General features: G+C 41.6%; 1 protein-coding gene across 2 annotated transcripts in view; it reads left to right on the top strand.

The window, feature by feature from the left end:
• The window catches only part of LOC137623219 (transferrin-like), a 155,818-nt gene that overhangs the window by 51,131 nt on the left and 89,753 nt on the right, over positions 1-14,934 (top strand). For both annotated transcript variants that reach the window (XM_068353939.1, XM_068353937.1), the window contains exons 4-6: positions 3,365-3,495; positions 4,327-4,471; positions 13,645-13,808. In XM_068353939.1, coding sequence (XP_068210040.1) covers positions 3,365-3,495; positions 4,327-4,471; positions 13,645-13,808 — 440 coding nt within the window. The remainder of the gene's footprint in view (positions 1-3,364; positions 3,496-4,326; positions 4,472-13,644; positions 13,809-14,934) is intronic.

The following is a 14,934-nucleotide window of genomic DNA, read 5'->3' as shown; positions in this document are numbered from 1 at the left end:
TCAAAAAAAAAGTAAACAAAATTTTCCGACAAATAAACATCTAGAGGAATCATTACTCTGTGATAGTTCCTTAGTACGTAGTAATTTTGAAAGAATTGGGAAAAAACGAAAAAATGGCAATCACCGGAAAATCGAACACATACCTATATATACGCCATATCTGGCTAAAAAAAAGATAGGCATGGGTAGCCAGATCATCTAGAAACACTTTCCAACACTATAAAAATATAAGTTTTGCGACACTACTTGCCAATTCCTTATGGTAACATGACTAAGCAAAAAAATGCAAAACAAATAAAAAGGGGCACTCGTGGAAAAATGGCCATTCTAATATACGGCATTTCAGAAAAAAAAAATTTCAGCCACGTGCTAGGCAAACCATCAAGGCATATTTTCCGACAAATAAACATATAAATGAAATATTACTCTGTGATAGTTCCTTAGTACGTAGTAATTTTGAAAGAAATGGGAAAAAACGAAAAAATGGCAATCACAGGAAAATCGAACACATACTTATATATACGCCATATCTGGCTAAAAAAAAAATAGGCATGGGTAGCCAGATCATCTAGAAACACTTTCCAACACTATAAAAATATAAGTTTTGCGACACTACTTGCCAATTCCTTACGGTAACATGACTAAGCAAAAAAATGCAAAACAAATAAAAAGGGGCACTCGCGGAAAAATGCCCAACATTCTAATATACGGCATCTCAGATAAAAAAAAAAGACATGCACGTGTTAGCCCAACCATCAAGGCACACTTTCTAACACATAAACATGAAAAAAAAATCAATAATATACGGCAATTCCTTACTACGTAGTAAATTTTTACAAATATTGAAAAAAAAAACAGAAATTGGCAACCGCAGTTAAATACCCAATATACCAATAACTACGTCGTATCTGACAAAAACAAAATCACGCATGGGTAGCCAGATCATCTAGACACACTTTCCAACATTAAAAAAGCAAAAGTTTTACGACACTATTCCGCAATATCTTACGGAAAAATGACTTGGCAAAAAAATTAAAAAAAATTAAAAAGGGACACTCGCGGTAAAATGCCCGACATTCTAATATACGACATCTCAGATAAAAAAAAAGACATGCACGTGTTAGCCCAACCATCAAGGCACACTTTTTAACACATAAACATGAAAAAAAAAATGAATAATATACGGCAATTCCTTACTACGTAGTAATTTTTACAAATATTGAAAAAAAAACAGAAATTGGTAACCGCAGTTAAATACCCAATATACCAATAACTACGTCGTATCTGACAAAAACAAAGTCATGCATGGGTAGCCAGATCATCTAGACACACTTTCCAACACTAAACAAGCAAAAGTTTTACGACACTATTTGGCAATATCTTACGGAAAAATGACTTGGCAAAAAAATGAAAAAAAATGAAAAAGGGGCACTCGCGGTAAAATGGTCCTCGTGGTGATGAACGACATTTTAACTAAAAAAAAAAACATGCACATGGTAGCCAAACAATCCACCAAGACTTTCCACAACTGATAACCTATACAAGTTGCACCATTCTACGACAATTTCATAATACGTAATAACTTTGATAATTATGCAAACTACCTCAGAAGGGTAAACTCGGACGCGAACGACCCCGACGCGTCTCAGAAATCGGGGAAGGAGTACAGCTACAGCAATGCACATCTGGACACTACTAGAGCGTGTAGGGGAGACACCTCCTGCAGGTCGATCACCCACAAATTCAGTCACAGGGGTGAGTCACGTGAGAAAAACCTGTTTTTTTTTGACGCTCGGGGTCGCAAACGACCCACCGTACCTATCCAGGGTTAATGAGGCACATTTGCACTGACTCACGGTGGTGCCCTTTTAGCTCAAAGAGTTTCCTGCTATCTGATTTGTTAGAATTATCTTATCCAACCAATCAACGGCCAGGAAACTTTTCCGAGCTAAAAGGGCACCCCTGCGAGTCGGTGCAAATCTGCCTCACTATAAAGAATTGACTATACCTATTTCATTATGCAGTCTCTTTTCAGAACTACATCACCATGTAATGTTATGCCTACCCTGGGTCTTGCATCGTTGCTCCTAATGTTTTTAGAGATAATGCTTTCCAGGACGGCAACATTATTGGTGTCACCCATGCAGGGTTTCTACCTAAGGCCTATAGTTAATTCTTTTTAGTGAGGCAGATTTGCACCGACTCGCAGCGGTGCCCTTTTAGCTCGGAAAATTACCCTGATCGCTGATTGGTTGGACAAGATGACTCTAACCAATCAGTGATCAGGAAACTTTTCCGAGCTAAAAGGGCACCGCTGCGAGTCAGTGCAAATGCGCCTCATTAAAAGAAATTGAGTATAGTTATACTTTCTTAACTTTTATATTAGAACAGCATCACAACCAGTTTCTTTCTCTCTGGGTGCTGTTTATTACCTTATTATTGTATTTTATTCCATCTTGCGCAACTGTTTCTTAGATTCGACTTCATAGTTGAGGTATGGAGTTTTTTCCACAGCATTATTTCTGTTCTGACTGGCATTCCCAGTCTTATAAGTACACCAGCCACCCGTTGAGACACTACCGCTAGAGAGTTATTGGATCCTTTGACTGGCTAGATAGTAATGCATTGGATCCCTCTCTCTGGTTACGCCTCATTTTTTATTTGCCTACACATACACTGAATAGTCTGGCGTATTCTTTACACATTCTCATCTTTCCTCTTACACCTGACAACACTAATATTACCAAACACTTCTTCTTCAATCAAGGGACTAATTACTGTACTGTAATTGTTCAGTGGCTACTTTCGTCTTGGTAAGGGTAGAAGAGACTCTTTAGCTATGGTAAGCAGCTCTTCTAGGAGGACGACACTCCAAAATCAAACCATTGCCTTTAGTCTTGGGTAGTGCCATAGCCTCTGTACCATGGTCTTCCACTGTCTAGGGTTGGAGTTCTCTTGCTTGAGAGTACACTCGGGCCCACTCTTCTGTCTAATTTCTCTTTTTGTTTTGTTAAAGTTTTTATTGTTTATATAGGAAATATTTATTTGTTCCAACATGGAGTACTACCTACCTTGAACTACTTTCTTAGGAGTATCTGGGATTCTCCTCCCAACCGTCCAGATTTTTGTGTAGTTTATATAGGAAATATTTATTTTAATGTTACTGTTCTTAAAATATTTAATTTTTCCTTGTTTCATTTCCTCACTGGGTTATTTTCCCTGTTGGGGCCCCTAGGCTTATAGCATCTTGCTTTTCCAACTAGGGTTGTAGCTTAGCAAGTAATAATAATAATAATAATAATAATGATGATATGCCCCAAATCCAAGTACAGTACTCCAATTTCACCACCATTAAACTTTTCAGAACCATATCGGTACAAAGGTGTGGCCATTGTCAGGAAATTAACAATCAAGGAAGTGGCAAATCTGAAAGGTTCCAAGTCTTGCCACACTGGCTATGGAAGAACTGCCGGCTGGAATATTCCATTTTCTAATGTAAGTAAAATGTGTCCTCATTTTACAAATGGAAATGATGAGTGCTTTGGGTCTTTTATAAATGTAATCTCTCTAACTTACTTCATGACTCATTGCCTAATACACTATATTCATTGGAAGCTGTTTTATCATAGAATACAGTATTACTAAACTTTTATGTTTGCGTATGCCTTTATTATTATTTATATAAATTATGTCATTAATTACATTATTGTATTTGAAGTTTATTCAGTTTTCAAGTGGATATAGTTACACTAATTACTGTACTTGTAGGCTATGGGTCGGATGGGTAACTGGATGTATTGTGTATATATAGCACTATAGTTCAGGTACTTGAGCTAATTAGACCAATCGGAACACTTAGTATAGAATGCTAAACATCTATCTTGTATCGTTATCAGATATTGTATGTGTCCATCTTTGTGGTATGATATATATATCTTTCATGTCTTATGAAGTTAAATTGCAGAAATTTTAGAATATTCCAAGTTCAGGAAAATTTTTAACGTACAGTTAGTTTGAGCATGTTCTTGGACTTTGGATTAACATTGAATCCTTAGTAATTTCTTTGAAATATTTGTGTTGCTTATATTGTCAACATATGACAAGTTAGAGTTGCTTTTCTAAGGCCTTTATTTAAAAGAGGAAGTAATATTTGGAGCTTTGAGCATTTAAAGAAATTAGGCTGTAGCTCTGTCTACAATGAGCCCTGCAGTACCCCTTCCTTATGGGGGACAGATACTGGTTTAAGTATTACTTTTTTATTTAAATTATAAAGCAGTCTGCACATTTTTTTCTGTAAGAAATACTTATTTGCAATTTTTTCTTCAGCTATTAGAAATGGGTCAAATTAAGCTTCAGTGTGACGAAAGAGCCACTGTTGTGGAACATGACCTGAAGGCAGCTTCTTCATATTTTGGTCTTGCTTGCATCCCAGGCAAATGGGTGCCCGATGAAGAAACAAATGCAAAGCTAAGTAAGTGTTGTATGCAGTATGTAGTCTTTTGTTCATGTTTATATTTTCTAAAATGGAGGTTAGATCGGTCCTTTTCATGAAGGAGGAAATAAAAGTTTAGCTTTAAAGTGTTCTGTTATGCCAAAGCATTAACAGAGAAGTAGGGGAAGGGGAAATGAGAAACTGTTTTTATCCATATTTTAAAGTTGTTCAGGTAAGTTAAGTTAACTTCAAGATTTGTAAGGTTTGTATGAAAACCGCTTTTTCAACGTAGTTACAAAAATTGGACAGGAAAAAGATGTTGTTTGAGCTATTGGGAAGGTGAGAAAGGAAGGGATAAAGTATGCAAGTTAAACATTAAATGAAGACTTGAAAGATATGCCATAAAAAAGGGAAGTTAAACTCCTACTAGAAGTTAATGTCTTCTATGTATCTTATCTATAATAAGGACAAGATTATTAGGTTGCAGTTTGTGTATACAATGATTTTATTGGATTTGTGAATTTTGGCCTCATGGTTTGGCATTGGGGCCTTGGAGGCCATTCAACTCTAACTGTTACCTGGGTGAAAACTGCAGTTGCACTATGAAATCAAGATCAAGATATTGGACAGCAAAAGGGAAGAAGGAAGAGAAACAGAGGAAAATCATAATGTTGAAAAAGTGGGCGCAGCTACGTCCCTTCGTGGAAGGAACCAATTATTTTGCTGTATCCCGTATATGAGAGTTTCTGGGCTCGAACCTGTGCCGCCCAGTGAATAAGCTCCATTTAAGCACTTATTCTTAGGTAATTTACTGCTAAATATACCAGAGAAAAAATGTAAAGGAGTGCTAGGTTAACTAGCTCGCTCACCTAATGGTGTCGGTATAAAATTGGGCGTATAATCCAGAGGTCCCGCACTATTTAGATTAATCCACGACAGAGAACCCCAATAGAGGAGAGCCGTTCAACCTCACTCGGTACTACTACAATGCATCCGCTCAGAACCCAACTCCGTTTAGCACGACTTGTGCAGTAACCCGCATTTTTCTAGTGCTCTCGATTTTTGGATATTTTCTAGTGAATTATGGCTTCTTCGTCGGTTTCCCAGGAGACACCGTCTAAGTTAAGTACCAAGCTGGGTTTTACTGTGTTTTGAGCAATCTAGATCGTTTAATATTTATATTATAGGAGTTATTCTCTTCGTTCATACCGATCTTGCTTGATTTCACTACAGTTGGTACTCCTGTTTTTGAGAGCTTTTAATTTTCACTTGCGGTGTTACTATGTGTATTATTTTATTATCAAATATTATTTGTTATTGTGAATATTCATTATTTAGCGTTTAGAATCCTCGTGGTTCAATTTTTGGGCCGATATCATTTACGTATCGCTATGGCTGCCGACCGTGCTAAGGCGGCAATGTTATTTTAGCCATCAGGTGTGTCTTTTGTGATTTAATTATTTATGTTGCATGCCTTGCCCAAAAATTTTCTATGTGTTTATTCATATATTTAACGCTATTATTATTATTATAATGAATATTTGTGCCATTACTCCGTTTGATCTGTCTGTTGGGGATCGTCAGTTGGTAGCCCTGCTGCCTCGTATCACGTGATCCTCCCCCACGCTCCCCCTCTAGCTAGGTGGGAGGCTAGGCTTCTCCCCCCCTCCACTAAGGGACCGTTGCCTTCCCTCCTTTTAGAGGGGGTAGTTAAGTGTTTATGGACTTTGTCCTCTGGGTGGCCCGGCGGTTTAGTCTCTGTCTAGTCTGGTTGGCCACCGGTCAACAGAGTTGGATCCCGGTGCACCCTATTTTATATTCACTTTTCATTCTGGCTTATGTTATACGAAACCCTCCGGGTTCGATTGGCAGTTCTTAGTTACAGTTCCGCCCCCCTATTATTTTATAACATTTCCTATGATGATTATATATGACAGATCACTACCCCGGAGTCTCTAAAGGAATTGGTATTGAATATACCTTTATTTCCCGGCCCGGGGTCTAACCCACCCCGGGAAATCAGACGCTATGTGTCTTAATTCCTTGTTATTGCATCCTTTTTTATGCTCCCGGCTTGACCGGAATGGATGGCTATACTTTAGTTTCAAGTTAGACTTATGTTTAGGCCCGGGACCCCCGGTCCCGCCCCTATGTTAGAATATTACAGTTAAGCTCTAACCTTGCGTTAGACCTATGTTAGGCCCGGGTCCTCCGGACCCGCCCCTAAATAAAATAAAAAAAAAAAAAAAAAAAAAAAAAAAAAAAAAAAAAAAAAAATTATTTTTTATTTTTTACAGTCTAACCTTGTGTTAGACCTATGTTAGGCCCGGGTCCTCCGGACCCGCCCCTACTTAACAGAATAGTACAGTTAAGCTCCTTTCTTGTGTTAGACCTATGTTAGGCCATTTAAAGAATAGTACAGTTAAGCTCTAATCTTGTGTTAGACCTATGTTAGGCCCGGGTCCTCCAGACCCGCCCCTAATTAAGAGAATTACAGTTTCTCATATACTATTCTTTTTACAGATGGTGCATTGTCTGACGCTGGCCTGTGCAGCTGTTCTGCACCAGCCTTGTGGCCACTCCGTCTGCCGATCTCACGCCCCTTGTGGGGTTCAACTGGAAGACGTTGTGGTATGGCACCCGGATAACTGTGTGATTTGCTTCGACCTCATCACTACCCTTGGATCTGACTCGGTGAGTCCCGTTGGCTATATTGCCTTCTTATTTTATTTACTATTAGTAAGATATCTATGGTCTTGAAGGACCATTGGGAGTCTCCCTTTTATAATTCCCCCTATTATTTCAGGCATCCCCGGAGCAAAAGTCTGCGGCTCGGGCCACACTGAAGGTGTGGATTGGTGGGTTTGCCCGGAATGTAAAGTCTAAGCGGCCGTACGTCCTATCTGAGGACTACTGCACCATGGTTTACCCCAACGCCAAGTCTTCAGCTGCTGTGGCTAGGCATGTGGCAGCTCCCATCATTGCCCACATTGATGCCACTATAACGGGTCTCATCGACCCAGAGCAAGATCCATCGGACGCCCCCGGAGGTCTGGAGGACAATGTTGCCTCCATGAACCTGGACGTCGAACCAATGTTGCTAGACGAGCCGGATACAGGTAGGGTGGTAAGTGAGGCAGGTGTGTCCGGCGCTGAGATTCCTATCCTCAGCCCCGCTCTTTCTTCTTCTTCTGATCGCTCTTCCTTTCTTGGATTTTCTGGGGACCGTGATTCGTCTCAACGTTCATACCCGGTTCCCCCTAAGGATAAGTCTACTTCAAGGACCTTACCCAAAGCTCGCAAGCCTCATAAGACTTCTCATGGCTCTAAACATGGTACGAACCCGTCTTCAAAGACCTCTGGTTCCTCCTCTAAGTCTCACGACCCGGGAGTTCCTTCCGCCCCTCCTGCTGCTAGCCCGGGCCTTTCCGAATCAGCTATGCTTCGCATCGTGTCGGAGATGCAGGAAAAGTTGGTTTCGGAGATGCAGTCGAGGATGGACACGATGTTCTCTAACTTCGGTTAGAGAATTGGGGCTTTAGAGCAAGGAGCTCCGGAGAGAGTCCAAAGCTCTCTCATACCGGATGCCTCTAAGCTCCCGCCGTTTGCCAAGAACAACCCCTGGCGGATGGCTCTTCATTCCCCGTTCTCAGACGGAATGTTGACTCTGGAGGGCCTTGGCACTCGTCCTCTAGAGGACTTTGAATTCTTTCCTCCGGGTCTGGCATTTCCATTTCATGGTTATGCCAGACTTACCGAGGAAGCTTTAGTCCGATTAGACAAGGTCCCCAAAGAGACGGTCATCTTCCCGAAGGAGCAAGCCCAATCTGTTTGGGCCAGATTTTTGAATGACATCGGCTGCACTAACACCATGCTGACGCCTCATAAAAGCTCCTTTACGATGTTCTTAATGGACAAGACCACCTTGACTCCATGCGTCAATAAGGTGGCAGAGCTTGCCTTTCAATATGCTCTGGAGGAGAAGCCCTTGCCTCCCATCCGAGAGGTGGATCCAATCTCCCTCCTTCTTCCCTCAGGTATTGAGTGTTGGGACAACGTCCATACCACCTTTACCTCCGGCAAGCTTGCAGCAGACTGTGCCTCAGTCTTGTTTAGTGAGAAGCTTCCCCGTCTCCCGGAATCTCTCATTAAACAGGAATATGATTCCTGCCTACGTGTGGGCCGTACTCTAAACCTGGCCACATCCACGGAGTCGATAGCCTTGACTTACGATACGGAGAGTATTTTTAAGTCTCTCAACAAGGCTACGTTACAGTCGTTATATTTTGATTTGTATGACTTTGCTACTGCTAAACGCAGATGTCGCAAGCATGTTCTAGCTGAGGCGACGATTAGGCATGAACCTAATAAACTCATCCGGTCCTCCTGTTGGGGTTCAAATCTCTTCCCCGAGGATCTCGTAGAGGAAGTCTTGGCGGAGGCCACTAGGGTTAATCAGAGCCTTAAAGCCCGTTGGGGTTTGACCCCTAAACGCAAGTATGACCCCGCAAATTATCAAGCCCGGGGTAGGAAGAAGCTTAGACCATATACCTCCACCCAGTTCAGGCAACAACAGAGTGCTTCATCCAACTTCCGGCTGCCTCTTCCTCCATCTTCTGTTGCCCCTGCGCAGCCCTCCACCTCTCGGGCTCCTTCGGATGACTATGTCACCGTTCTGCTACCTAAGAGCCAGCTTTCTGGTGCCTCCGCCACTTCCCCTGCCTTTAACCAGTCCTACGAGGCTCATAGCTCTTCCCAGAGTTATGGTAGAGGTAGAGGCTACCACCGTGGCTCTAACCAGAACAAAGGCAGGGGAAGAGCCTTTCGCAGAGGAAAGAACTTCCGAGGCGGACGTGGAGGCAACTCCTCAAACCAATACTGAGGTGCAGCAGGTAGGGGGGAGGCTCTATGCCTTCCGCAACAAATGGAGGTTCAGTCCCTGGGCGTTCAGTATCATCTCCAAGGGACTAGGGTGGAGTTGGATTCAAGGACCTCCTCCTCCGAACAAATTTCGTCAACATTCCACCCCGGACCTGGTCGAATTTGTCCAGGATCTTTTACAAAAGAATGCCATACAAGAAACGAAACATCTGAAGTTTCAAGGTCGGCTGTTCAGTGTCCCGAAGAAGGATTCAGACAAGAGAAGAGTGATTCTAGATCTATCCCTTCTCAACTTGTCCATTCAATGCGACAAGTTTCGAATGCTTACCGTCTCGCAGGTGCGGACCTTACTTCCCCGTGGGGCCGTCACCACCTCTATCGATCTTACAGACGCCTACTATCACGTCCCGATAGCGAGACACTTCCGTCCGTACCTAGGCTTTCGCTTAGGGGACAAAAGTTACTCCTTCAAGGTGATGCCTTTCGGGCTCAACATTGCCCCAAGGATCTTCACAAAGCTAGCAGAAGTTGCTGTTCAGGAACTCAGGAATCAAGGGATTCAAGTAGTAGCCTATCTGGACGACTGGCTCATTTGGTCAGACACCTCCCAAAATTGCCTAAAAGCCACTCACAAAGTCATCCATTATCTTCAATCTCTAGGCTTCCAGATCAACTTCAAGAAGTCCCGTCTTCTTCCAAAATCGAAGTTCCAATGGCTCGGCCTGCAATGGGATCTTATATTTCATACTCTGTGTCTTCCCAGACCCAAGAGGTTAGAGATTGCAAGGAACACCAAACGCTTTCTCAAAGACAAAGTAAGTTCCAGACGGCTTCAAGAGAAGATTCTGGGGTCCCTTCAGTTTGCCTCAGTGACGGATCTTCTTCTGAAGGCAAAATTGAAAGATATCAATCGTGTCTGGCGTTCGAGGGCGAACCGGAAGCTCCGGGACAGGAAAGTCCACCTTCCTCCCATTCTACGGGAAAGACTTCTTCCTTGGACAAGAGCAAACAGTCTGTCAAAGTCAGTTCCCCTTCAATTTCCGCCCCCGGAATTAATCATTCACACAGACGCATCCCTATCAGGTTGGGGCGGCTATTCTCAGCTCAAGAAAGTTCAAGGTCTTTGGACTCCATTGTTCCGCCATTTTCACATCAATGTGCTAGAGGCCATGGCAGTTCTTCTAACCCTGAAACGTCTCGCTCTTCCCAAGAAACAACACCTTCGTCTGGTCCTCGACAGCGAAGTGGTGGTCCGCTGCCTCAACAGAGGCGGGTCAAAGTCAGGGCCTCTGAACCATGTTCTAGTAGCCATATTCTCCCTAGCAGCCTCGAACCGTTGGCATCTTTCAGCTGTCCACCTGGCGGGAGTCCGGAATGTAGTGGCAGACGCCCTGTCCCAGACCTCCCCTCTAGAATCGGAATGGTCACTCGATCTAAAGTCATTTCGGTGGATTCTCTCTCAGGTTCCCGGCCTCCAAGTGGACCTCTTCGCCACGGAATCCAACCACAAATTGAGAGTATATGTGGCTCCCAATCTAGACCCTCAGGCTTACGCCACAGACGCCATGTCACAGAATTGGGACAACTGGGAAAAGATTTATCTCTTTCCCCCGGTGGATCTTTTGCTGAAAGTTCTAGACAAACTGAGATCCTTCAAGGGACAAGTAGCCTTGGTCGCACCCAACTGGCCCAAGAGCAACTGGTATCCTCTCCTGCGGGAGTTGAGACTATACCCTCACCCGATACCCAATCCGGTTCTGTCTCAGATAGTACAAACACGCGTTGTGTACGCTTTCTCAAACATTCAGAGCGCCCTAACTTTATGGACTTTATGAAGTTTGCGGCTATGCATGGTGCCAATATTGATCCTCAAAACACCTTGTTCCTAGAATCAGATAAACGGGATTCCACCATCCGTCAGTATGACTCTGCAGTTAAAAAGTTGGCAAAATTTTTAATAGACTCAGACGTGAATTGTATGAACTTGAACCTTACAGTCACTTTCTTTAGATCTTTATTAGAATCAGGTCTGGCAGCCAATACTATCACCACTATTAAATCGGCTCTGAAAAAGATCTTCCTAGTGGGTTTTAACATAGACTTAACCGACTCTTTGTTAGCTTCAATTCCGAAAGCTTGTGCCAGACTGAAACCGGTTACTCGTCCTACCCCGGTGACCTGGTTCCTTAATGACGTACTCAAATTGGCTTCTGATACCATTAACAGTTCTTGTGATTACATGCCCCTTCTCAGGAAAACACTTTTCCTAGTGAGCTTGGCTTCCGGGGCAAGAATTTCTGAATTGGCAGCCTTGTCGAGAGACCCGGGTCATATTGACTTTCTGCCTTCAGGAGAGGTCCTTCTTTCTCCTAACAAATTCTTTCTGGCTAAGAATGAAGACCCTCAAAACAGATGGACCTCCTGGAAAATTGTTCCCCTCACGCAAGATCCGTCGCTGTGCCCTGTCACTACTCTTAGGTCTTATCTATCCCGGACCTCCTCTAACTCCTCGGGGCCTCTATTCGTTAGAGAACAAGGCGGTACCATTACTATTAAAGGGATCAGGCAACAAATTTTGTATTTTATTAAACAAGCTAACCCTGACTCTTTTCCTCTTGCACATGATATCAGGGCGGTTGCCACCTCGGTGAACTTCTTTCACCACATGAATTTTACAGACCTTTCCAGGTATACAGGGTGGAAATCACCGTCAGTGTTCAAGAAACACTACCTTAAACATTTGGAAGCCCTAAAATTTTCTACAGTAGCCGCAGGGAGCGTAGTTACTCCCGAGTAACTCACAGGTTAATGCCTTGACTCTTTATCTCTCCCTCTTACCTGCCTCATTTATACCCTATTGTATTCGTTGGTCTCGCACTTGAATACTGTTATTATATTTGTAAATTTTTATGCTCCTGAGTATCTATATATATTATCACTCACGGCATTATTATACCTACCTTATTGGATTTATGTTCATATTTAAGATACCCTTATAATTGTTTTTTGGTACTCATCTCTGATTAAAGCATCCTGTATTTCTCTTACGCTTATGTTTTTTCCTTTATTTTGCAAGTTTGGTGACATTTTTCTCTTGTATAGATTCACTGGGCGGCACAGGTTCGAGCCCAGAAAAGGGATTTTGACGTAGGAAAAATCTATTTCTGGGCGAAGGACCTGTGCCGCCCAGTGAACCCTCCCAGCTCCTCTCCCTTGGAGTCCCCAAACTTTTGGTGCTAAGGAGTTGGGTTCTGAGCGGATGCATTGTAGTAGTACCGAGTGAGGTTGAACGGCTCTCCTCTATTGGGGTTCTCTGTCGTGGATTAATCTAAATAGTGCGGGACCTCTGGATTATACGCCCAATTTTATACCGACACCATTAGGTGAGCGAGCTAGTTAACCTAGCACTCCTTTACATTTTTTCTCTGGTATATTTAGCAGTAAATTACCTAAGAATAAGTGCTTAAATGGAGCTTATTCACTGGGCGGCACAGGTCCTTCGCCCAGAAATAGATTTTTCCTACGTCAAAATCCCTTATTTGAACCTTTGATTAACATGGGATTCGATTTCTCATAAGCTAAAATAAATGCTGCAGCCCTTCTCATGTCTTTCTTCTGGTCTCCAATTCACAAACATATGGCTCCATTAGTTTCATAAGACAAAAACAAGGCAGGTTATATAACAGGCCCATTACTGCATTCAGTCTTGCTCTTTGATTTTAGAACTAATTTTATCAAATGAATACTCACATATTTTGTTCTAAGATTTGGTCTGTTAAGAAGGGCAATTATTGCCCTTAAGTATTCCATTTAGAATTATCTTAATGATGTCCTTAATGTTGCAACAAAAGCCTTGCTTGAAATATCAGAATGCTACAAATAGGCATAATGGGTATAAAGACAAATGCATATGAAGAGGATTGCCATAAATAGCAATAAATAAAGGTAAGCTTTAGAGGAACATAATGATTATGATGAAGAAACCAGAAAATACTAATTGAACATGAAATCACTGGTCCCAGACGATTCATCTAACGATGATTAGTCTAATACCAATTGGTCTAGAGTGAATTGGTCTAAAACCAACTCGTCCAAAGGTGTGATTCCGGACCCATTTAGAAGTGGGTCCTGGTGTGATTATTTTAATTACCGTTCTGGAAACATTCATAGTTATATACACAATGTTCAGTTTTGGACTGTCTAATTTTGTTAATGCTGTATTGTATACTTAAAAATTAAAGAACAGAAGGTTTTATTATGTTCAGATGCCCAAGTTTGGACAGTAATTATATGGTTGTGTATGAGTAACAGATTGATTATTCCATTTTCAGAGGAAACTTACAATAACCTTTGCAATATGTGTGGTGGGCAATGTGATGGTGAAGATATTCACGCTGGATATGAAGGAGCTCTCCGTTGCCTGGTGGATTCTCATGGAGATGTAGCTTGGACTAAACTTTCTGCTGTACATGAATTCTTCAAAAAAAAGAAATCTGTAAGTAGCCATTGTACTTTTGTTTCATTTGATATAAACCTCATAGGAAAAGCACTTCATCAAATTCTACAAAAGGAAGTCATGTTATTTTTGTGTCACTTGATTTGATATGTAAGAAACTCTAAAAATTCATGCAAGGGTATAATCCACGAAGAAAATTTTTTTTCAGCTATCTAGTAAAACTTCTTATTGATTCCTTTTTTTTAACTTTCTATAAAGTTATGGGAAACTATACTGGATCTCGCTTAGACTCATTACATAGCATTGCTGATCTCTGTCACTAATAAATCCTTAATAAATGATACCAGTTAAGTGTAATGTTTAGAGTTTCAGTATACACAGTAAGTCCTCAAGTTACCAGTGGTTTCGACTTGCATTATATCCCAGATACAAAACAGCGCCGATAGAGTAACTATATTCTTTTCATGATTTAATTTTATAATTTTGTACCTATATCCACAATGTGGTCTTTTAGCCGTAATTATTTTTCCATGTTTAATGGTAGTAAGTTGACCACGGCACCAGCCACCCGTGTAGATAGTACCACTAGGGAGTTATTGGGTCCTTTGACTGGCCAGTCAACACTACATTGGATTCCTCTCTTTGGTTACAGCTCATTTTTCCTTTGCCTACACAGACACCAAATAGTTTGGCCTATTCTTTCCACATTCTCATCTGCCTTCACATTATTATTATTATTACTATCCAAGCTGCAACCCTAGTAGGAAAAGCAAGATGCTATAAGCCCAGGGGCTCCAACAGGGAAAAATAGCCCATTGAGGAAAGGAAATAAATAAATGAAGAGAACAAATTAACAATAAATAATTCTAAAAAAAGTAACAACGTCAAAACAGACATGTCATATATAAACTATTAACAACATCAAAAACAAATGTCATAAATAAACTATAAAAAGACTCATGTCCGCCTGGTCTACAAAAAAGCATTTGCTCCAACTTTGAACTTTTGAAGTTCTACCGATTCAACTACCCGATTAGGAAGATCATTCCACAACTTGGTAACAGCTGGAATAAAACTTCTAGAGTACTGCGTAGTATTCAGCCTCATGATGGAGAAGGCCTGGCTATTAGAATTAACTGCCTGCCTAGTATTACGAACAGGATAG

The sequence above is a fragment of the Palaemon carinicauda genome, chromosome 30, assembly GCF_036898095.1.
Source record: "Palaemon carinicauda isolate YSFRI2023 chromosome 30, ASM3689809v2, whole genome shotgun sequence".
NCBI classification, from domain to species: Eukaryota; Metazoa; Arthropoda; class Malacostraca; order Decapoda; family Palaemonidae; genus Palaemon; species Palaemon carinicauda.
Note: the sequence above shows the minus strand (reverse complement) of the source record. Positions and strands in the feature narration are given on the sequence as shown.